This window comes from Passer domesticus, chromosome 8 (assembly GCF_036417665.1).
Source record: "Passer domesticus isolate bPasDom1 chromosome 8, bPasDom1.hap1, whole genome shotgun sequence".
Taxonomy (NCBI): domain Eukaryota; kingdom Metazoa; phylum Chordata; class Aves; order Passeriformes; family Passeridae; genus Passer; species Passer domesticus.
Window position 1 is genome coordinate 32,208,333 of NC_087481.1, and position 22,364 is coordinate 32,230,696.

Consider the following 22,364-nt stretch of genomic DNA (forward strand, 5'->3'; position numbering starts at 1 on the left):
CTTCCTGGTGCTGTGGAACGTCCACCGTTGACAGTGACTTTAAAAGTGCTGCTGTTCTTTCAGCTGCTACAACTGTCATGCATTGGGTTCCAGCTTAGGCTGTACTTGCAAGCAATTTGTTTTATGGAGCAGTTGCTCACTTTGGAGGTTTCATTTGCATCTTGTGTTGGTGCATTTCCCAGCTAAATATGTGAAATCCAGACTTTGAAAAATACATGGATTTATGGGACCTAACATGTGACAGGAGAATAAGTAACTTAGTTTTAGATCAAAACTCTTCTTGTGAATTTTGGGCCTTTCAGAGAACAGGGTAGGGTGTTAATTTTCATGCACCAGTAGATCAGACCCTACTGTGTCCCCAGCATTTACAAACTATTTGAAAGTCACTGAAAAAGCTGTAAAATGAAAAGTGTGTTTCTGTTAGTTCTAGATAATTCATAATGAATTTTTATTGACTAAACCACTGGAAAACAGGCATCTTAGCCACATAATATTTAAAGGTAATATTTGGGGAATTAGATGCCTTCAGCAGATTGATGACCTGCTGTTTAATTGGGAAACATTAACATGGCAAACTGTGGCTCCCACTGATGCAGTTTAAAGGTATTTAATCTGTGGTTTCCATGTGATTATGTATGTGAAAATGGGGTCCTGTAACTTGGATCTTCCTGAAGCTGTGGACATAATATGAGCAATACCTCTTCAGATATTTAGCCTTTTGAGCCTGTGGGAACAAGTGCAAAGACGTTATATGGAAATGTGGATCATGCCTGCCAGGCTCCATGGAAAAACTGTGAAGCTCCACAGCTTCTGGTGCAGCTTCTACTCACTTAACAAATTGCTCTTAATGACTATGAAACTGGGCCCCCCTTCTCCCCATCCCTGCAGCCTGCCTGGGAATAAGAGTGATTTGAGTTCCTCACAACCCTGTAGAAAAGAAATTATTATTAAGATCCAACCTTGGTGTCACTTTGCAGTGTGAACACATTCCTGTCTATCAATCCTGTGCATTCATTTAAAAGCAAGTTTTTAGTCCGAGAAGGGGAGACTGCACATCTGAAACCAGACCCTGAAAGGGCTTAACATCAGCAAAACACTTGAGGCTTTTGTACTTTCATAGCCAGGGCTTTCTGCTGGAGGCAGAGAGGTGTTTTAGGAGTTCACTTTCCCCTTCACATGTCCTTGTTGCTCCACGGGAAGACTGCACTGTGACTAACTCCAGGAACAGATGTGATCAGCAGCTGAACTTAAATGAACGGATCGACGTGCAGCCCACCTCTTCCAATTAATTCCATGTAGTCGTCATTGTGTGCTACTTTGTCAGTTCATTATGAGCCTTTAAAACTTGGGGGTATGTATTCCTTTACTCAACTGACTTGTCACTAATTGATATTTATGTGAAACAGATTAGTCTTTTCCATTAAAAAATAATTGCAACCAAAGTGTGTGTTATGTCTCACTCACAAGATGGTCAACCAAATCCACTGTGGTGCATGTCCAGCTTGCCTGTCTGGAAGCTGCTACAGTTGTGCTTCCATCCAGATGGGATTCAGTGCTTTAGTTCATTTCACCACTGCCTGGAGCTGCACTGAGCCCCAGAGCAGGGAGACTGGGAGCTGGCACACTCCTACACTTAGTGGGAAGCTCCTGTCAGCTGCTGCCTTGCAGTGTGACCCCCTGGACACGCAGCTGCTGTGTCTGTCACCTGGGCTTTGCTCAGCTGCTGGAAGAAACAGACTCCTGCAAAATGACCCATTTACTTCTTAGCACTCCTGAATACTTAGAGAGGATTTATGGATTGTGGTAGCATTTGGTCCTCTTCTCTCATGGCTGAAGAACATCTTTGCAATTGGAAGTGAGTTCTCTGTCTCCGTGGTGTTTGAGCATCAGCGTCCTTGCATGACTGGTTCCTCCACTGAGTATTTTCCAGTATGTAACTGCAGCCTGCACTGTTCACTGTTCATCTGGAGAATGTTCAAAGGCCTGGCAGCCTTTGAACCATGACACCTTACATTTCATGTGGGGGTGTGCACAGACCCTTTTTAAAAAGTGGACTGAAGTTCTTTTTTAGAAGTAGTCAAATGCAGAACTCCTGAATGTGTATCCTGAATAAAACGTTTTGCTTTCAAAGGCAGGGAAAAAGTACTTCAAAATTATCCCAAGACAAGAAGGACAGAGCAGCAGGAAGCAAATGCTATTCATGGATTCTCAAATGGCTGGAGAACTTTGAACAAGCTGAGCTGAGATTGATGCCCTGTGCTGAGGAATGCTTCCTTCCCTCCCACAGCTCCCTGGAGCAGGGTGGCCACAGGCTCCTGGGGCACCAGCCCCTTCAACTCCTTGTCCTCAGAGCAGCTGTGGAGTCAGTGGGGCAGCTGCTCCCACAGGGCAGGGACAGAGGGGGAAATACCTGTGAGGAACACAGAGCAGGTATTAACCATGCTGGGAAAGTACCAAAAAAGGCTGGGATACCCTCTGGTGTCCCTGCACTGGCTGGCATTGAACAGCACAGACCAATACTCACAGAGTGCACAAAGCTCCACTTAAAACATTCCAGTTTCCTATCTAGAATTTATTAAGCACAGGCATAGGTAACCTTCTGTTAAAGCATACAAAAGGATTTCCCTCTCCTTTTGAAGTCCCATATTAGGTCACAGGAAATAAGACTATAAACATGGAGCAGTTTTTCTGCCCTAACACACATTTGCCTCCTGTGTTCAGAAGCTGCTTCTGCTTCAGGGTGCCCAGAGACTCCCACCCTAAGCAGTGATTTTTCAGCAAATTCCTCCAACTGCGGAGAAGTCACCTACTGACAGGGAATGGTGTAAGTGGATTTGCCTTTCTGTTCCAAAGACTAAGCAGAACCAGCTTCACAAGAATCAAAACCCTTCCATGACACTTGCTGTCTCAGCTCCCTCACTTGGTGCCACAGCATGGAAAGTTGCCTTGGATCTGTCAGCAAAGATACCACAACTGGCACCAAAACCCCACTCTTCCAGGACAGTCAAGGTCTCCCATGCTCACATTTATCTAACACTGCATGGGAGGGCTCTAACTTCAGCCAAATTCTGTTTTCAACTTGATTTTACATCCTTTTATTCCTACTCAACTTGGATATATTTTTGGTCACAATTTAAAGTAGCAACTTCATACTGATTTCCAGTAAATTGTGAATGCAGGATGTCATGACACAGAATATTGTAAACACATTCTCCTTATTGTATTGTACAATTCACCTCCCTCACTGCTGCCTCTGTGCTGGTTGTGTTTCATAGCTCAAGCTACAGATTACTCCATATACAAACAGATTATGAACCAAAACTTTTAACAGCTGTAACACAGCTATTTCAGAAAAATGCTCTCAGCTCTGCCCTTGAAGTGAGCAGTTCCAGGAAATGTGAGTGCACTGCACACCAGACAACATGCAAGGCTGCTCAAGAGTCAGCCTAGCCTTAAGGTTGAAAAGGCTTGCTTCTATATTATCTCCAGTGCACCTGAAGAAGGAAATACACTTGTTAAGCTTCATGGTTTACCCACTGCAATCAGGACAAGACAGTTCCTGGGTCACATTTTAGTCCTGAAAAGTCTTAAAAAAACCTAAGATACAATGCAGAGTTCCTGACATTTAAAAAGGCCACCCCTGCTCCCCATCAACCCCCAAAGCAGTCCTCAATCCTTCATCCAGTGTAGTGAAGAGTGCAGGAACACAAATCCAACCAATGGTGACCAGGAAACAGGCAGGGGAGGAACTCATTGATGCCAGTGGGGAGAGAAAAAGCTCAGAAGAAAGTGCACGTGTTTTCCTGATGTCCCATGTGACAGCACTGTGCAGATGAAGCCCACATCACCCCTCTGCAGCCTGGAAGAGGGGGGACAGTTTCTTTGGTGGCACAGCCCTCAAAAAATGCATGCTAGGAAGGAAGTGCAGCTCTCACACCACAATAATAACATGCAGAGCACTATGGCATTGTGGATCAAGGCTTAACAAAACCAGGTGACACGGGGTGAGAAAAGGCCTGCTTCCTTTATGCCACATTAATTGCTGGCATGAAGCAACTAATTTGACCTGGCAGCCAAGCAAAGCAAATTGAGTTCACCTGTGGTGGCTCGTTAGCTGGAGCACCTGCTCTATAAAAAGCTGTCTCAGTGGTCATTTGCCACCAATGAGGCTTCTCAGCAAAGTGGCATTTCTTCCTGGGGGAAGGTAAGAGCTACCACCTTCCCTTCCTGCTTTTGTTGTTTTTATTTTGGTGTAAGCAATGTAACTATTAAGAGCTGTTTCAGTAGTGAAAACTCAAATGTAAATTTGGTTTGCATTATGCTGTCTCCTGACCAGTAAGTTTTCTGTTTTTCCCTTGCTCTACCTTCCTGGTCTTCAGACCTCTTCAATATTTTGCCTGTTTAATTATTTAATTGTGGAAGGAATGAGTTGCACAGTAACTCTAATTACTAAACTAATTCCCAACTTACTGTTTAATTTATCTGCAAATGATACTTGGTACATGGTTTAAATTTAACACTGGAGAACATGCAGGTTCATCACAGTCTTTGTTCTGCCAATAACCTACATATGGTACTTCAGACAAAAAGTTTCTTGCTAATTAAAAGTCCTATAATAGGTGATAAGTGCAGTCTTTATATTATTTGGTTTCTAATTGTTAGCTAAATGAGTTCTGGGATATTAGAGTACCCAAATGTTTTGATAATGCAGTGGCAGCTGTTATGCAACAGCAACTGTATTTCATCCATAAACACCCAATTTGTTAGAGCACATAAGGGAGTGAAGTCAAGCCCTGCTATGCCTTAGTGTAACAACATCAGGAGATGATCAGCCTGCTTGTCCACTTCCCCTCACCCACCAACTCCCCCAGGATTTCATCACACAGGTCTTTTAAAATAAATCCATAATAGGTCACTGGATGTAGAATGCTTTTGTAGCAGGAAGAGCAAAGGATAGAAATGGGTTTGAGTAAGTATCACCCTTTTTATTCTGATGATGTCCCTTTTGCTAGCTTGCCTTGTGCTGCCAGAATAGCAAGCCCTGCCTGTGCCATGGCTGCTGGGGCTGTGCTGCCAGGCGAGGCACTGGGACTGCAGGGAGTGCTCCAAGGACACAGACCCTACAGGCACCCAGCAAACCTGGCAGCGAGCAGGATCAGCTATGGGGGCCCAGCACGCCTGGCAGCCCTGGCCAGGGCTGCTTGGGGAGCATGGCAGGGAGACTGTCTTGGTGGCCACTCTGTTCACTTGCAGGTCCAACAAATATTGCTGCCTCTCCAGCAACTGGCTGGCGGGAAGGGCCAGTCCAGCTACACGGTGTCAAGAGGTTCCTCCCAGCACAGCTTCCATCAGTTTCACACTAATTGTAAATAAAATAGCAAGGGGCACCAGATAGATCTCACAACTGATTTGATTGGTGACTAAGCAAGCGTGTCCTCTGTCCCTCACAGGGACTGCCGGGCTAGGGAGCCCTTCATGTGCTCCCAGTTGTTGTACAGGGCGTAGAGGCCGGTCAGCGTCAGGCCCGCGATCCCGCCTCGTGCTATCCCGCGCACTCCACCTGCAACAAACAAAGCACATCGCAGCTCAGTAGGTTACTGTCAGCAAATGGTCAGTGAACAGCACCTTCCAAGAAGCTGTTTAAATCCAGAGGCATCTCAATGAATGACTTTTACTTTCTTGAGTAACTCTCCATTTCCCTGTGCTTTTTGTACCTTCCTCTCAAACCTGTTGCCAGGCTCATGGTCACTCATTCCTGGTCCTGACACTACTTCTGCTGGAATGGCTTCCTCTCAAACTGTGTTAGCACTACTGCTTCAGGGAACCACTACTAGAAGCCAAGATGGCTTTTCCCAAGTCCTAATTAACCTATCTGTCCTTATTCATTTGTTTTTACAGACAGACATGCTCTCCTCCTATTACAAAATATCCTCCAGGTTTTCAATTATGATAATTAGCTCTGGGCAGAAGGAGAAAGAGCAGGAGGGAAATAAGTGAACAAAATAGCTGATATGGGTGTGACACTGGGCTCCAGAGATTCATTAGGGCCATCATGCAAAACCCATCACTGCATCTGTGTCTTTGGAATTTTAAAATTTTTCAGTTAAAAATAGGAAGCAGAAGAAAGGGATTAACTGGCAGGTATTTACTATGGTGTACATTGAACAGCTTTCTTTATTCTTTTATTAATAATCAGAATTATCACCTTGCAATGATAAAAAATTGAGTCACATGGGTGATTCAAGTCTTAAGGTGCTGGTGAGCATATTAGTTTAAGGCAGAAATGTAGGGCAAGTTTGGCTTCTGCCTGCAGGTATGGCACCTGGCTGGAGCTGGGAGTCACGGGCATCCTATGTCCCTCTCTCCACATGAATACTGGGATGTACAGGGACACAAGTAGAGACTTCTGTTGCTTTTACTAAACAGCAAAACACTTCTGTGCCTCAGCAGAGCTCCCAGAATGCACCATAAAATGCACAGAACACCCAGGAGTATGACCCTCAGTGCAGGAGAACTTCAGTGAGTTTGATTCTGCAATGTTTATCATTGCAGCTGAACCAAGCTAGATAATGTGTACAGTGTATAGAACAAGGCCAGTTTTGCTGACAGCAAGATAAAAAACCCTGCCTGCTTTATTGGAGAAACTGGCAGTGCAGTTCAGGTTCCTCAAATCTGAAAACAAATGTACCTCAGTAATCAGAGAGATTGTTTGTTTTTTTTTTTTTCCCTTCCATTATGGGTCATAAAGTTGTCTCACAGAATTGCCTTTAGGCTTTTAGTGAGGCAACAAGCTGTTGGCATCAGCTGGACTGCCACTGTGTCACCTGTGCTGCAAGGTTAAATGGGTTTCACTGGAGTTGTTCAACCTCCCTGTACTGCCCAGGCATGCAATGAAACCAAGAAGCTGCAGAAGTGGGATTAGTATTAGAAGCCATGTCTAGCCACAGTTTCTAGAAACTTGACTGCCAGCTCAGCTGTGACAATTTGAGAGGTTTTTTGGGGTGTAAGGCTGAGTTCACTGCTGTAACTGTTGAGAATTCAACAGCTCTAAGTAAAGCCCTACTGAATATGATCTATGTGCCTAAATCAGCATTTAGGAAAGCAAATGTAGATGGCTATGTTTGCTAATTGATTCTGAATTTGTTGCACAAAAAGCTTTTCATATGAAGGGCTTGCAGCTGGGTACACAAAACTAACGATGTGCAAGCAGAGTCTGGCAAAAAGCCACAGGTGAAATCTAAAGGACACTTTGTGCAAAACAAGTATTTGAGATAATCTATAAAAATACTGACTCCTCATTCCTGCTGGGGTAAATGAATACAACATTAGAGCCCAATTTTCTGCTGTTCATATCAAGATTCAAGAGAGCACAGCAGGAACCCCCAAAGGGGGCTCATGACCATCAGGTGTACAGGAAATCTGGAAGATCCCTACAGAATGTGATGCACTACAGAACTATGACTATTCCTGTAGGCTCTTTCCTTACCCCCCAGGTTCAATTCCTCTCCTTTCCTTTGAAAATCCTATTCCTTCCTATGCAAGAACAGGTAGTTGAAGGATGATCAAGCCTGGCTGCAGATTCTGTCATGTCAGGGCTGTACAAGAAAGGTGTCATTTTAAACTTGGGTCACTGAGCTGTCTTCTAGCAGCCATGTATGAGGACTTTAGATGTGCTGCTCCTACTGCAGCAAGTATTGGTGTTGTCATGTGCTGAGCCAGCCAGGTAAGGATGGCAGCTCTGAACCCACTGGCAACAGTCAACCACAGGGCCTAGAGCCACCTGTAGGCCTGCAGACAGCTTAGGGACATTGCTGGAGGTGTTTCATGAACAGGGTACTAAACCTGTGCACTTGGTATAGCTGCATGACTGAGAGAAAATATCCAAGAAAACGTGTAAGAAGTGTTCCTTTTCCAGTGTTTCTATACTATGCTTCTGCTATAAAATGTTGGGGGGGGTTGGTTTTTTGGTAGCAGCTGCTCCTGACTTCTGAACTACCCACAGGAATTACAAAAAAAAAAAAAAAAAAAAGGAAAGAAAACTTTCCTTTCCCTAACTGGTCAGATTTGTGTTTGAGTAAATATGTTCAGGTCTGTGGCAGACTTCAAACAGTAATGCACTTTAGAATGCAGCCTTGCTGCTGGGCAGAAAATCTTAGGGCCTCTGAGAAAACTAACTTGTTAACAAAAAGAAAAAATAAACTCCCCACTCCCATCCCAGCTGTGTTTGCATGATAGAACACGTTCCCACCCTTCCTCTGCAATCACTCTGTGCAAGCCTTTGATACTGAGTCTGCCCTGACAAGCCCTGCTGAAACATGGCCATGAGCCCCTAATCTTGCATGGCCCAGTAAGATAAAGGTTCCAGCTGACAGACACTTCTGGAAGCACGTATTTTGACATCAGGCACCTTGCACAAGAGTTGAGAACTGCTGTGGGTTTCCAAAGATACACCTGATGCTCTCTAAATGGGAAATTAGTTCTCTGGCTTTAGCTGCTGCACCCTTTCATCACCAAGTATTGTCCCTCCTCTGTGATTTTCAATAGGTTCCAGCTTACACTGTGCCATGGCACAGCTCAGCATTCCAGCACTGCAGGAGCCACTCCTGATGCTGAGCTGCACCTGTCCAGCAGGTGAAACCATGAGGGCAACATCTTCCATTTAGAACCTTACTGCCTCTATTTTCACAGTGTTACTCCAATGTCCTGGGATAGTTCCTGGAATGTTTAAAGCAAGAGCCATCCAATAGCAAGCATTACAAACACCTTCATCAAAACCTCAGACCCACTTATGCCAAACAAAAGAAGAATAATCTTTAAATTGTGATTAGTTTTCTGTCTTTCAATCTCTCTTGGATACTCTGAATGAAAACAGCTTCTCTTCCTTCTGGGCCTTCAGGAGCAAAAGTACTTTTAAATGGTTTAAAGGGTTCAAGTGTACAAGGCAATCTCAGTTTTGCTCCAAATTCAAGCTCAGTAACCAGACCATATGAACAGTCAGGCAGTCATTTGCTTGAACATCTGTGGAGGGCTGGATGTCATTAGAAAGTATCAAGTTTCCTCCTGCTGCTCCATGGGGCTCATTTAATGAAATCTTGTAACTAGTGGGGAAAGTCTGTGGATACAGAAATTACTGAGAAAACTGATAAAGTTCTATTTAGAAGCAAGATATATTCTAGAAAAGCATCTTCCATTTTCATATTGCTGCAGCTAAGGCAGTATTGTGCTTAGGATACAGAAACAACAAAGTTTAGAAGAGGAAACATTTCCTGTAGTTACTGTGGTATGAAGGCTAAATTAGAAAAAAGAGTAGGACTCTAAATATTAATTTACTCCTTTGGATGTACTAACTAGAGTTGTTAAATTTACTTTGCAAACATGATTAAAATTTGCTGTATTCTCACTGAGTGAAAACAGCAGCCCCTGACTGACAGGAGGCTACTTCAGCTACTGTAAATGAATGGCACCTGCAAACTGCAATTCCCTGCAGATCTGGGTTCACTGCTCCAGACTGGCAGAGTTGGGCAGCACTGCTCTCAGTGGCCACACACACTCTTAGACAGCAGTCCTCAACAACTAAGAAAGCCTCAACAAGTTGTTACCTGTCGTGCTGCTTGTACATTGCCTTTACCTCTTCCTTATATCAGATTAAAAAAAAATCCTTTCTCTAAACATCATTTGATCGATAGACATGTTTGATTGATAGACATGTTAAAAGGGGTTCTTAAATTTCCAAAATGCCTCTTAGCCCTTAAGTGATGACAAGCAAGTTCTTCACTTTTTTCCAAATACTGCAGAAAAGTAAGATATCCCAGGTCTGCAGTCCCCAAAAAGCTCTTCTTTCCCCCTCTCTAGCCAAGAGAAATGAGAAAACAGCCCTGTCTGGCCCAAAGAAAAACATGGGTTGGGCTCAGAGCACAGGATTTTTATAGCTCAAGAAGCTACCAGCTAACACAACTGCCCTTAACTACTCACTGGATGTCACAAAACTGATCTTTAGCTCCCGCCAGATTTTACTGTTGGCAATATAACATTCAGCCCTCCCTAATTCATGAAGTATTGGCCTTTTAGAGTTGTGTTCTGAGGTCTTAAAATGACAACTGCTATCTTCAGCTATTGCTAGCATGCAGTTCCTGTCTTTTCAGACACAGCATTTTCTGTACCAAATTATGTAACATCTATTGCTCCAAAGGCATGAGATGCTGCACCTGGGATCAGGTTCTTACTGCACAAAAGCAAACAAAGGAATTTAGTTTGTCCAAAGAATTAGTTTACTTTTGTTGCTGTTACCCCTAACCTCAAGAAAGAAAAAAAAATTATCCAAGAAAAAGAACATCTACAACCTGTGTAACCCTCAGATAAGAGGTAAATGTTGGTTAACTTTTTTTGCTTACTGAAGTCCGTCAGGAATTCCAGTGAGAAATTAATTGCTGTCACACTGGGTCAGGCCAAAGTCCCAGCTAGTTCATCTTTTCCTGAGTGATCAATCCTGCATGCCTGGGGAGGAACCTCAGCCAGCTGTACCTTTGTGACAACTGCAACCATGGTGGGAGGGTGTAACAGTGACATAGTGCACAGTGACAATCATTTTTGTTTGGTGGTTTGTTACTTTCATGACTAATAGAATGATAAGAAAACCAAATAAAGGCGGTCAGTTTAGAAAGAGATTGAAAGCACATGCAAGGAGGCTAAACGTTTAAGATGTTTGTCCTTTGTAACATATATCAGAAAAAACATGGCATAACAGATACTAATTTCTGCTTTTGCCTAAAATTGAAGAATAGTATCTATCTTATTAAATAGTATCTTATTAAATAGAAAAGCCATCCATGTGGACTCAGACTATCAGACTCCCTTTTAGCAAAACTTGAATTGACTGAGTTGCTGTAACATTTCTCTTGCATATGCCACTGGCAGAGGAACCCAAAGGGTTTTCTTGTAACTGTTACCCAAACTGAATGTTCTGGGTAGATGCTAAGTAAAAATTGCTCCCATGAAGTTGTAAGACTGGTGTAACAAATAAATATGTAGTCTTATTGCTGCATTTGGGCTCAACTCTAGTCAGTAATTGTGGCATTAAATTTAAACAAATGTGAAAGCTGGCGATCCCTTTGGTCAGATGAATCAAGCAGAACTGGTTTCAGAACTCCTCACATCAGCTGTCCATTCCCACTCAATAGGTGTCTCTTGACCCAAGCCATGCAGCACTGCTGAGATGGAGCCCAGCCCCCACCTGCTTTTACTGGGGACTGAGCTGCTTCAGTCACTGCAATGGGAGTCTCAATGAGTGATGGCCCTGCCAGTGAACGCAGGGAGGGGGCTCAATTGCCACTGTCCTCCCTTGCAGAGCTTTCAAACCTCTCTTATCTTCTCCCACACAAGCTGTGTCAAGTAGCTTTGCACAAAACTGCTCACAATCAATGGCTTTAGAACGTGCAGGTTCTGTTTGACTGCTGCCATTTTGGTAATGATTAACACTTCTACAAGGACAAATTGTGAAAACTGGGACCAGTTTGGGGCAATGAATCTCAGCCTTCACAAAGTCTTCTCAGCTGTTTTTTTTTCCTGTCTACTCACCAGATGCTTAATCATTGGTTTCAGAAATTCAGTCTAGGTTTTGCAGTGTACACAGGAGTGTTTTTCAGAGCAAAACAGATTGTGATGTGATTCCTCCATCAGTACTGTGGTTAAACATGAAGTTTTATTAAAAGACCTGCCACACATTATCCCATTTCTTCTTAAGTATGTTCCTGATCTCTTTACAAAGCAGGAATGATGGGAATGGGAAATCTGAGTGTTTGAATAGCACTGCCTGCAACTCTGTATCCACCCCTTGTGGACTAGAGCAGCCTTAATTTGCAATGGCATGTTTGTGTGAGCTCCCATCTGACACTAAAATATGGACATTTCTAACTCAGTGTCCTTGACAGCCTTTTCATTTTCCTTTTCTTAATGCCAACATGTCGTGGCATTCCATGTAGCACAGGAAGTAATTACAGTCTTGATGTGTCAGATGTGTGCTGATCTTTTGCAGGGTTTAAACATGGCTTAAATATTCCAGGTTTTAAGGTAAGTATATACAGTGATGCAGTGTAAAGGCAGACCTTCTAAGTTTTACCATACAGAACAAGAAAGGGGGCTCTGGCATAAGGTGACAGGAGAGGCAGCAGTTTCTCTGCACTATGGTTCATTCACACACTTGAAATACAATACTGTAATGAACAGAGATTGACTAACTTCATTTGCCTTTATGAGGACTGCCATTAGCTCTGTAGATCTTGTGTTACAAAACAAATGTCCCACTGTGCTCTGGTAATAAAAACCTTAGTAGTGTCAGACGACTGTGCATGTGACTGGAGTAGTTATCTGTGGGTGCACTGTGCCAAAAAAATATTCCACATAATGCCAGCTCTATACTTCTGGAAGGTAAGGGGGATGCTTCTGCTGGAGTATTAGATGACAGTTCTCCTAATTAATAAGCTCCAACAGAAAATATTAGGCTTCTATATGCTATCCTTTCCAGCAGTTCTTGGTAATCTGTCGTGTCACTCATGAAATCCCAAGGAAGAAATGGATTACAGGAGAGCTATGTGCCCTTGCTCAGTTAAGAGTCTCATATTTATGAAGGCTGTTCCAGCCAATTATTTGTGGCTTCAGGTAGTCTAAGACATCAGGAAAATAGAGTTACTCAAACTGTTTTGCCCCCCAAAAAAGCAGGGGTTCAGGAGCACTTTAAGGCACTGAGGGTCAGTTAGATATGCAAAGGTACATAGGTCAATTCTTGCATTATCTCCTCCATAAAATGCAGGTGAGTCATGCAGCCAAACATTTACTGAGTAACTTAAAATATAAAACCTTTTTCCACGTGCTAATGTCAATCTGTGGTACCCAGCAATTCTCTAAAAAAGATCTCTCCAATTGTTAAGCTTGGAGCATCTGTTGACAGCCATTTTGCTGATGAAGATCAGACCCTCTCTCCTGCAAACAATTCAGTTTGCATCAGCAGTCTCACTTTAAATCCATGCTGTTCTCAAATAACCTTTTTTGTTGGTTCTGACCACTATGCAAATACTGGAATCCTATCCCAAGACAACAGTTTCATGAAAACCTAAGCAATAATTTTATAAATACATCAATATCTCTGTGTGTAGGATTTTTGCAGCTCCAGGTACCACTATCATGTGAATTACTGTCACATGGATCACTGTTATTAAGTTTCACATCCATGCAATCAATCTCTGTGTTCTGTGTTTTCCTTCCTTGTCCCCACTCACTTTGCAAGGTAGTTCCCATTTGCCTGCATCCACTCATGGAATTCAGAAACAATTAGATTTATTCCTGCTATTGCTGAAAACAGGGCTAGGAATGAGGTGGGTGTGTATTTTATTCAACCTCACCATATACCTGAAGAAATAAATGACTGTTTCTTCAGTATATATGGTACAGCAGTCATAATTTGGCTCTCATGGTTACTGTCAGTCCTGTGCAGTTGCAGAGAATCAAATTTAATTCAGCTGGATTTTTTCTTTTTTAGTGCAAGTTTTCCAAAGGTAGCCTTAGTTGAGTAAAAAGCATTGTGGGTTAGGGGACATTGAGCTAATAGCCATTTTCACACTGTCAATTTTGAGAGCAGGACAGTATTTAGTAAAAGTAATGAGAATCTTAATAACTAGCTAAGCAAAGAGAAGGAAAAGGAGAAATATTTTGCTACTCTACCAGTGCTTTTGTATAGCATTCCTGTCAAGGTTCCAGCAGCTATGGTGTTCAGGTCATCTTCTGCACCACGTGTTTTTTCAATGACGACTCCAAATGCACTGTAAAGTAGAGCTGGGGAAAAAAAAAATTAATAAAACCTTCCATGGTCTGAGGCCCAAAGCTTACAATCTAGGCTTGGTGTAGCTATTTAGCCTATACTCTTGAAGAACAGATTTTCTGCTTATTTGAAGGGAATCCTCTGCAAAATCCCACCTTTGGTGTTTCTTTTCTAAATCTCTTCCTGTATTTCTTCTTTCTCAAGATATAGTTTGGTTATAAAGTAGCATTCTTCATGACAATATGTGCTACAAAGCACTGAAGTTTAAGCCTATTTTGCTAGTTGAAATTTGTTTGAAAATTCAGTGTTTAAATTTGTACTGGCAGCTTCATTCTGTCTTCTGTGGATGACATGAAACTAAACCCAGCACTATCTAGGTAGAGAAAATTACTGTCCATGTGTGACAGTGATGAAATGTGAGTTAAGTACAGCATTCAGATCATGCTACCAAGAGCTGGAGCACAATGGGCTTTGTTTCTTTTAAAAATGACTATTAGAACACTTGGGATTTGACATTTACAGCTGTTTCACCTCTGCTTGTGCATGAAATCTTTATCCCCAGAGGGCTTTTTGCTTTGAGATAACTTTAGGGGCTGTCCTGGAAAGGACAGGAAAGAGAAATGCATTGGCTTTTTAGCATGGGTGCATTTATAATTTATACGTTTTGATTAAAGGAAAAGACCCCCCCCCCATCCTCACACCTCATGATACACTCATATTTCATGCTGGAAAAAAATAGTAGAGTATGTCAGCATTTTGAAGCGATAAAGACAAGGCCATTTAATTCATTCCTTGCCCTCCAAGAATTTGAAATCTTTCCTTCTGCAAAAAGGCAGGAAATCCTTCATAAGCAACCATAATAATGTCAATGAGTTAACAGCAGCATCATTCTCCATTCAGCACAGGCAAGGGTATTTCAGTTTGTCTTAGCAGCAAGTAGATGAACAATGAGGGAAGGGAAAGCTCAGTTCAACATAGTTTTTTAAAATAGATCCAAACAGATGTTGCCTCTGTTCAGGAAGAGAATGACAAAAATTGTCAGTGGTGACATAAAGAATCTCTGAGGTACAGAAAGGCTGCACAAGGTGAAGTAAGATGCAAAAATAATTCAGCTCCTTGAAAGGAATTTCTCTGGTAGCTAGGACAAGAAAGAGGTCTACCAGAATTCCAAACAGAAAGTTCTGCTTAACTCTGTGATTTTGGAGGCCATATTTTGTAAGAAAAATAACCATTTGTTACTGGAATGCACAAACATTTTCTTGAGTAATCTTTCTTCAAACACAGCTGGAAAAACCTGTTAATGTGTCACTTAAACTGAAACCTTGAACTGCAGCGTGCCTGCATCTCAGTTCTCAGACATGTTTTTGTTAGACTTGGAACAAAAAAAAAAACAACCAAAAAACCACAAAAAAAAATCCAAACAAAAATGGCCCAATAAAATCCAGCAGGCAACAGGCATTGCTTATAGAAAATGTGCCTTTCTTGCTGGAGCTCAGAATCCTCTCTTGAACTGTGTCCTCTATACAATGCCTCAAATGCTAATGCCTAAATTAAATCTGCTCTTCAGAACTAAGACTGAAATAAAATGTCATACATGCAACCTAGCCTATACTTTGATAATATTCCTCAAAAGTGAAACAGATGTAGACTGGGTTATAACAGGATGTAGTCTCTGATTTAAATATTGCTAACTTCAACTACAACTTTGTAGGACAACAAGTTCCATCATTATTTTTCCTCAAAATAATCTAATAAATTTTAGATATCTCCTTTTAAAGTTACTGCATCAGTTTTCAAATGTTTAAGATTGTGGGGAGGTAAAAAATTTGTAATTTCTAGGGCATTAGTTATTTCACTAACTTTTACGAAACAATCTCATTTTTCTAAGGCAACTGATGTGATTTTATTTCACAGCCCCCTCCCACCCAAATCTCAGTTCATAGAAGTGTTTTTTCTTAAACATTAGGCTATTGGCTATTTTCTTTTCTCTTTTTTATTAACCTACATTAGCTATAAGCAACATTTAGGTTTAGGTGACTCTAAACCTACATGTTGTTTATAACCAATGTGGGTTAATAAAAAAGTGGTGCCACGTGATTTTTCTTGCTAATGTAAAGGATAAATCTGTACTGACTATCATATTTCTTCTTCACATTAACATTTTGTTGACTTTTACAGGAAACAAACATTAGGCAGTTGATCACATGACCACAGAGTCTCAATGTAGGTTATTAAAGTTATTCAAAAATATTAGATCATATTTTTGTTTAAGTTGTCATTTAATTGGAATTTATTAACAAGTAAGCATTATCTGTAATTTCTAGTTATTTCTAATATAGCTAGAGTTTGTTTATAATATAGTAAAAACTGTGGTGTTTAATTAAAGCCTTTTGCTCCTTATGCTGCAAATCCTATTTTAGCCTTTAATTTCCATTATCATGTCTACTGAAATACTCTCAAGCCCCCAAAGACAAAAACTGGCACTTTTTCCTGATGAATTTAATAATGAAAATTTAGAGAACACTCTTATTCAGATAATACACAAGTACACTTTCCCACAATTCCAACTTTAAGTTGCTTTTCCTATGAAGGAATGGCTTTACTTACCCAGTGATCCCAGAGTGTTAGCCCATAACGCTCCTTGCCTTGTCACCATATTTAGAATTCTACAAAGGAGTTAAAGAGGTATGAAAACCTTTAGCACTGTGTTTACATCAAGGCAGTGTTTATGACAGTAGGGCTTGTGTGTTTACATATATGTGGTTAACAAAAGTGCAATGATGAACTAAAAGTTTTGGAAAGCAAATATTCAGCCTTGTCAACTCTTAAGGAAATCTTTCTCTCTTTTCAAGGCAAACTTGACCCTCCCCAAGACTCAAATCTCTTCCCTTCAAATGACTTTCTAACCAGAGCTGTCCTTCCTTACATGGTGACTGCACACAGCTCCAGGAATAACTGACACACTTATGCAGACACAGCTGGGTAAAAGGTCTCCAAGAAAGCCTCAGTCTCCCCTACAAGGACCATGTCTCAGGGAGTGTGGGGATGCCTGAGCAAATAGTGGGGCAAAAAAGCAAGTCTGGACTGCAGTAAGTCAGGAGGGAAGGAGACAGTCCCTTCCAATCCCATTTGTCCACCCAGCAAAAGGCCAAGAGGCGTGTCTGTGTGTAGGCTTCCAGACTAGCACTAAAAGGAAAAGAGAACCTTCAGTGCGCTCTCAGAGAAGCACAGTGCCGCTTCTTGCTGGTTCCAGCTGTCTCCAGAACGGTGACAACGGCAGCCAGAAGAATGACTGATCTTTATCTCCCAGCAGTGTAACACTATCACAGGCATGGTATTGCTCTGGACAGCTGACTACCACTGGAACTTAGTTCAGCATTTAATGTCTGACATTTTAATTGCTTTATGTTCCTTCTGATTTAATTTTCTATTGTTTTTCCGTTATTTATAATTTTCATGAGGACACAGGCTGTTACTGAATATGGTTAGGCAATGAACTAAACAATAATGGAACATTTCATTTTGAGACATGAGGAAAAAAAATCTAAGAGGCTAGAGTATTGATAACCTCTCCTTAATTACAACCCCCACCGTTTAACTTTATATTCATTCTGAATTGATAAGAGAATCAGTAATTCTAACACCCATGGCATACTGTGAGGTATTCGATGACAAGTGAATAGCAGCAAAATTAAAATTCATTAAGAAATAGATCTGTGTACATTAAGGATAAATTTGGAAGAAATCTAGCTAAGCAAGTCTGTTCTCTGCAGCTGGTGAGGGAAAACAGGAACTACATGCACTGTTGGAAGGTGATGACCTTCAGCAGAGCTTTGCCTTGCAGAGCCAGGATAAGAGCAGCATGACTGCCACCTCCTGGGCTTGACCTGCCAAGCTTCATGCTTAACGTGGCTTTCTCCAACTCTGCTCATTCCAAACCCTAAAATACAATTCTGTTCATCTAGAGCATTATGAAAGAGTCATCATTACAGTGGTGAATATTTAGATAAAGAAGGGGATGAATATACAAACAATTTAAAAAGACACAGAGCCAATATAAACTGTACCAGGAAATTCCCTTGATGCAAAGTATTCTGGGAGTGAAAATTTCCCATGTTTTCCTCCACTTGTTCTGTTCCTCTGGTTTCCAGTGTCCCTTTACTTAGGTTTTCCTATAGCTGTGTCTAAGCTGCCATTATTTTAAGAGGCATTCTGTTGAAACAAATGTTCCTGTCTTTGCTGTGTTCTTTCAAACATTCAGGTAAGGTGAAAACACAGCAATGTCATGGGTGCTCCTGGATGCCATAACCCAGAACTCCCCCTGCAATGCCTGCTCAGCAGCATGCACCAATGTCATCCCTAATGCAAATCCAGGCAGGCCCAGCTCTGAAAATATTCAAAAAGATTTGAATCTTTTCCTGCTTGTGAAAAGCTTGGGAAAGAAGGGAGAATCGTGCTCAGATAAATTGCAGCAAAAAATAGCTGAAAGTAAACACTACTGCTTCTGGGAATACTTCTACATATAAAAATTGCTTTGACTTTGAAGTAGATTTTTAGTAAACATCAAAGTAGTAATTATTTCTCAAATATTTAAGGTAAGTCACAGGACACACCAATTGTGACTAAACAAAAAGCAAAAAGGTTGAACTGAACATCACTGTAATTAACAACATGTAATAACTTGATCCAGACAAAAAAAACCCAAAACATTTATTTTTGCAGTATATTCAGAGCTAACCTCGTATAAAACTCTGTTACTAGGAGGTACATTTTTTTAGATGGAACACTTACTGTACATTTCTAGGTTTTGACCACGCCATATTCTGTGTCTCCTTCAAGCCAAGTCTCAAACCATTCAGTGCACCAAATGCTGCCCCTAGTTGGAATAATATCAGTTATTACTTTTTAAGAAGAAAAAGAATAAACAATACTAGAAACAAATACTGAGAATAGAATTCAGTGTATAAACTAAAATCAAGTATCTCTCTACTTAAGATTGAACAGACAGTGTCTTGCAGAACAAGACATTTACAATCCCATCCATCACTGCAGTGCATAGGTGTTACCTGGACAGCTGGGAAAAGTGAAAACCACAACCACCCACCTGTCATACAACATCCTCCAATGGTAAAGAAGGCCAGCTCAAATCTGCCTCGAGTTTTGTTGGCTCCTGTGGGCAGGATAAACTCATCTGTATCCTGGAGGAAAACAAAACCAAATACTTTTGTATTTTCCAAGTCCAGTTCAAAATGTAAGCCATATTAATTTTTTTTCTTTAATCCATGCAATAAACTACAGATGGATGAGTACTTCTAGAAAATTCTTGCCTACAGTAGCACAGAGGTGGAATATACCATGTGTATAATGTATTAAGCATGAAAAATGACTGTAAAAAGTTCAATTGACTGAGTGCCTTTTTTTTTCTCCCTAGCTGTGCTAACTTTTAATAAATTACATCACTCAGCCAAGGAACTCATACCGTGTGGGTTGTTGGTTGTTTTTGTTTTTAATAACTATTTGCTTAATTATTAATTACATCTTGCAGCAGGCAATACAAGCCTTCTAAAAACATTCCTGTTGTCTGATTACATAGCACTGTTTTCTTACTGAGCAACCCAGTCTGATACAATAATGCATTAATTTAGTTTCCCAATACTCCGATACTAAATAAAAACTGTCTTTTATGAAAAGAGATCTTTCCTTGCACTGAAATAAGTGACCTATTTTAAGGATGTGAAAAATGCAAGGAATACACTCAAAACCAGTGATGATGAGGCATGAAATACGTGAGCTTGGTTCATTTTTTACTTGTCCATCCTTCTCCCACAGGGACAAACTCATGTTCTTGCAAATCAGTGGTGTAAAAAGCTAGAGAAATAGCCTAGAGAAACTGGCATATGTGCAGAGATAAGGTGTGCCAAGGCACTTCTTCAGTGGGAGACGTTGAAGATGCCTGCTGTTGATAAGGTGCTAAAGCAGCAGATCTCTTTTAAGCTTCTGTGCTTTCCAGTCACAGTATTATCCACTCCTATTTAACTGATGCATGACTCCAACAGCTGCAGGCTCAAGGAAAGGCATTCTAAGGGGTTTTACTGCTCACACTTGATGCTGAATGGGAATGGCAATACAGAAACAATAGCTCCTAAAATTGTGAATTGTGTTATCAATAAAATGAACCTACAATATGGTTTCTATCTTCCTTGTAACTAGACAGTTGGAGAAATTCAATGTTTATACAAGTTTGCAGTTTCTAACAGTTTCCAATACTGTCCCAGAAGTCAAGATGAAGCAATCTTGTCTAGGTAATATCTAAGTTTCTAGAGGAAACCTCAAAAGCCCATCCTCTAGGCCTCTGCCAAAGGCTGACATGCCAATTTATAACACCTGCTACAGGCAACACAGCATTGTAGAAAACATCATCTGTGCTTGCACTCAGACCAACCAAAAATGTGGAGCTTAAAGTAACGAGTACCACTGTACCAAGTGTTATTATGGGAAGACCTCTATTATTCTGAAATATTAGCTATGTCTTTTTCCTTCAGTATTTAGAGCCCAAGGAACCCGTGGAGACTGTTTAGTGCAACCCTCATTGTTAAAGAAAGGTCAGTCAGTGCTGGGCACTCAGAGCCATTCCCATGTCTTGTAAGGAAGGAGACCTCACAGGTTGTATGGGCAACTTGCTCAGGTAAAAAAATGGAATTCCCTTTTATTTCAATGCACTTTGCTGTTACTTCAACACCCTAGAGCTAAACATGAAGGGCAGTGAAGTGTTACAACACAGACTGCAGCCTCTGGTGTTACATCAATGGGTATTTTTAGAAGTGTTTCATGGCACTAATGCAAACAACTCTGCATTTAAAGCAAACTTCCCTTTTGTTTCTAAAAGTCTCTTAGTATACACACTTTGTTCCAAAATCCCTGCTATACTGTTTTTAACACCAACATATTCTCAGACAAACTACTAACTGAACAAAATCACTTTAGAGAGTGTTTTTGGAGAAAGTCTGAATAATCTCAGCTTCCTTTTGACCAGTCAACAACAGCAGCCACAGCACTGACCCCACTCCCACCAGAGACAGAGCTGTGGTGCTCATCCTTCTGGGAATGTTACTTTGTAACCCAGCCTACAAGGGCTGCTAGGGCCCAGAACTGCAGGCACAGCTTCTCCTTGCAAAGAAACAGTGACCCAGAAATGGAAGAGGCACTGAGGTTAGCAGGCACTATGCAACTGTTGACCTTTAACTGCTAATTCTAGAAAACTTCATGTTCTCAGATAATATAAGCCATATATGTAGAAAAATAATAAATAAAATAATTGATATGCATCATAATTGGATTAACTTTAACATTTTCAGCTACAGCTAATATTTATGAAAATGGAAAACATTACTTGATTAAATTTTTTTTGCTTTGGCCTTGTTTCATATCAACTGATGTTAAGACGTGCAAGTGTGACAGCTACATTATTCTATAGAACAAAATGGAAGGCTTTACTTCATGATGGGTAAAGACATAAGAACAGTGATGTGACATGTGCAGCTGCTGTGATGGCAAAGCCTGTTATCAGGTCTGGAGCTTGGCTGAACAGTAAACTGATCCAACTCATCACAGTTCAGAAGACTGATCCATGAAAAGAGGGGGGAGATTCTGGCTGCTCTCCCTGACTGAAGGGGCTCAGTGGAGGTGTGAGCAGTGCCAGAGCTGTGTGAGGTGGTGCTGGGCTCTCTGCCTCGAGGCAGGGAGGGAGATCTCCTTCCAACAGCAGCAGTTTGGATTGACACAACAGCCCTACCTCTCCTCTGCATCATCAGTGCTCATTTTGTTCTAGACATCACAGCACTTCAAGATTTATCAGGGACAATACTGAAAAATATAGCTTCTTTCCACTGTTCTTCAGTGGGAGCCTTCAGTGCACAGTGCCCAGCACTGCAGGAGCTCTGAGGTGTTCACATAACCATGCAAACACTGAAACCGAGTTCCACACAACAAATACACACCACCTTCTCACCTGCACCAGGTACTTGGGGTCCAAGTTCAAATACGGTGACAAAGGGCTCATCCCAGTTACTAAAAGGAAGAAAACCACAGAACGCGTTAACACCAGCAATTCAAACCCTGTGGGGCGGAGAAGGGGCAGGGGGCACGCTCCGCCTGGCGCTGCCCGGCTCTCCCTTTCCGCGGGGCCGGGCGGGCGCGGTGTCCCTGCTCGCAGCGTGCCGCCGCACGCGGCCCCGCCGGCCCGGCCCCGCCGCTCCCCACCCGGGGCTCGGCTCGCCTCCCCCGGGCCGCGCGACTGCCGCCACCGCCACCGCTCCCGGACCCGGCCCTGCAGCGGCCGTGCGCGCACACCGCCCCCCCGGGCCGCCCGCCCCGCTACTCACGCGGCACCCCGGCCAGGTCGGCGTGCGAGTAGCCGAGCCCGCCGGCGCCGAAGAGGCCGCCGAGCCCGGTGCCCTTGGAGTTCCCGCCGCCCTCCATGGCGGCCCGCGCCCGCCGCCCTCGCCGCCACCAACGGCTGCCGCAAAGCGCCGCCGCAAAGCGCCGCCAAGCGCCG

General features: G+C 42.1%; 1 protein-coding gene and 1 non-coding gene across 2 annotated transcripts; both read right to left on the reverse strand.

Annotated features, from left to right (window-relative positions):
* Window positions 1-31: 31 nt before the first annotated feature.
* LOC135306379 (mitochondrial import inner membrane translocase subunit Tim23) lies at window positions 32-22,349 on the reverse strand. Its single transcript, XM_064430202.1, has 7 exons — window positions 22,192-22,349; window positions 21,819-21,877; window positions 18,915-19,008; window positions 18,602-18,686; window positions 16,418-16,476; window positions 13,714-13,824; window positions 32-5,560 (listed from the first exon to the last, which is right to left on the reverse strand). Exons 1-7 carry the CDS (start codon window positions 22,286-22,288, stop codon window positions 5,445-5,447), a joined length of 621 nt encoding a protein of 206 aa, XP_064286272.1. The 5' UTR covers window positions 22,289-22,349; the 3' UTR covers window positions 32-5,444.
* On the reverse strand, window positions 16,975-17,175 carry LOC135306994 (small nucleolar RNA SNORA74). Its single transcript, XR_010367757.1, has one exon. It is a non-coding gene; the product is annotated as a small nucleolar RNA SNORA74 (small nucleolar RNA).
* Window positions 22,350-22,364: the final 15 nt, after the last annotated feature.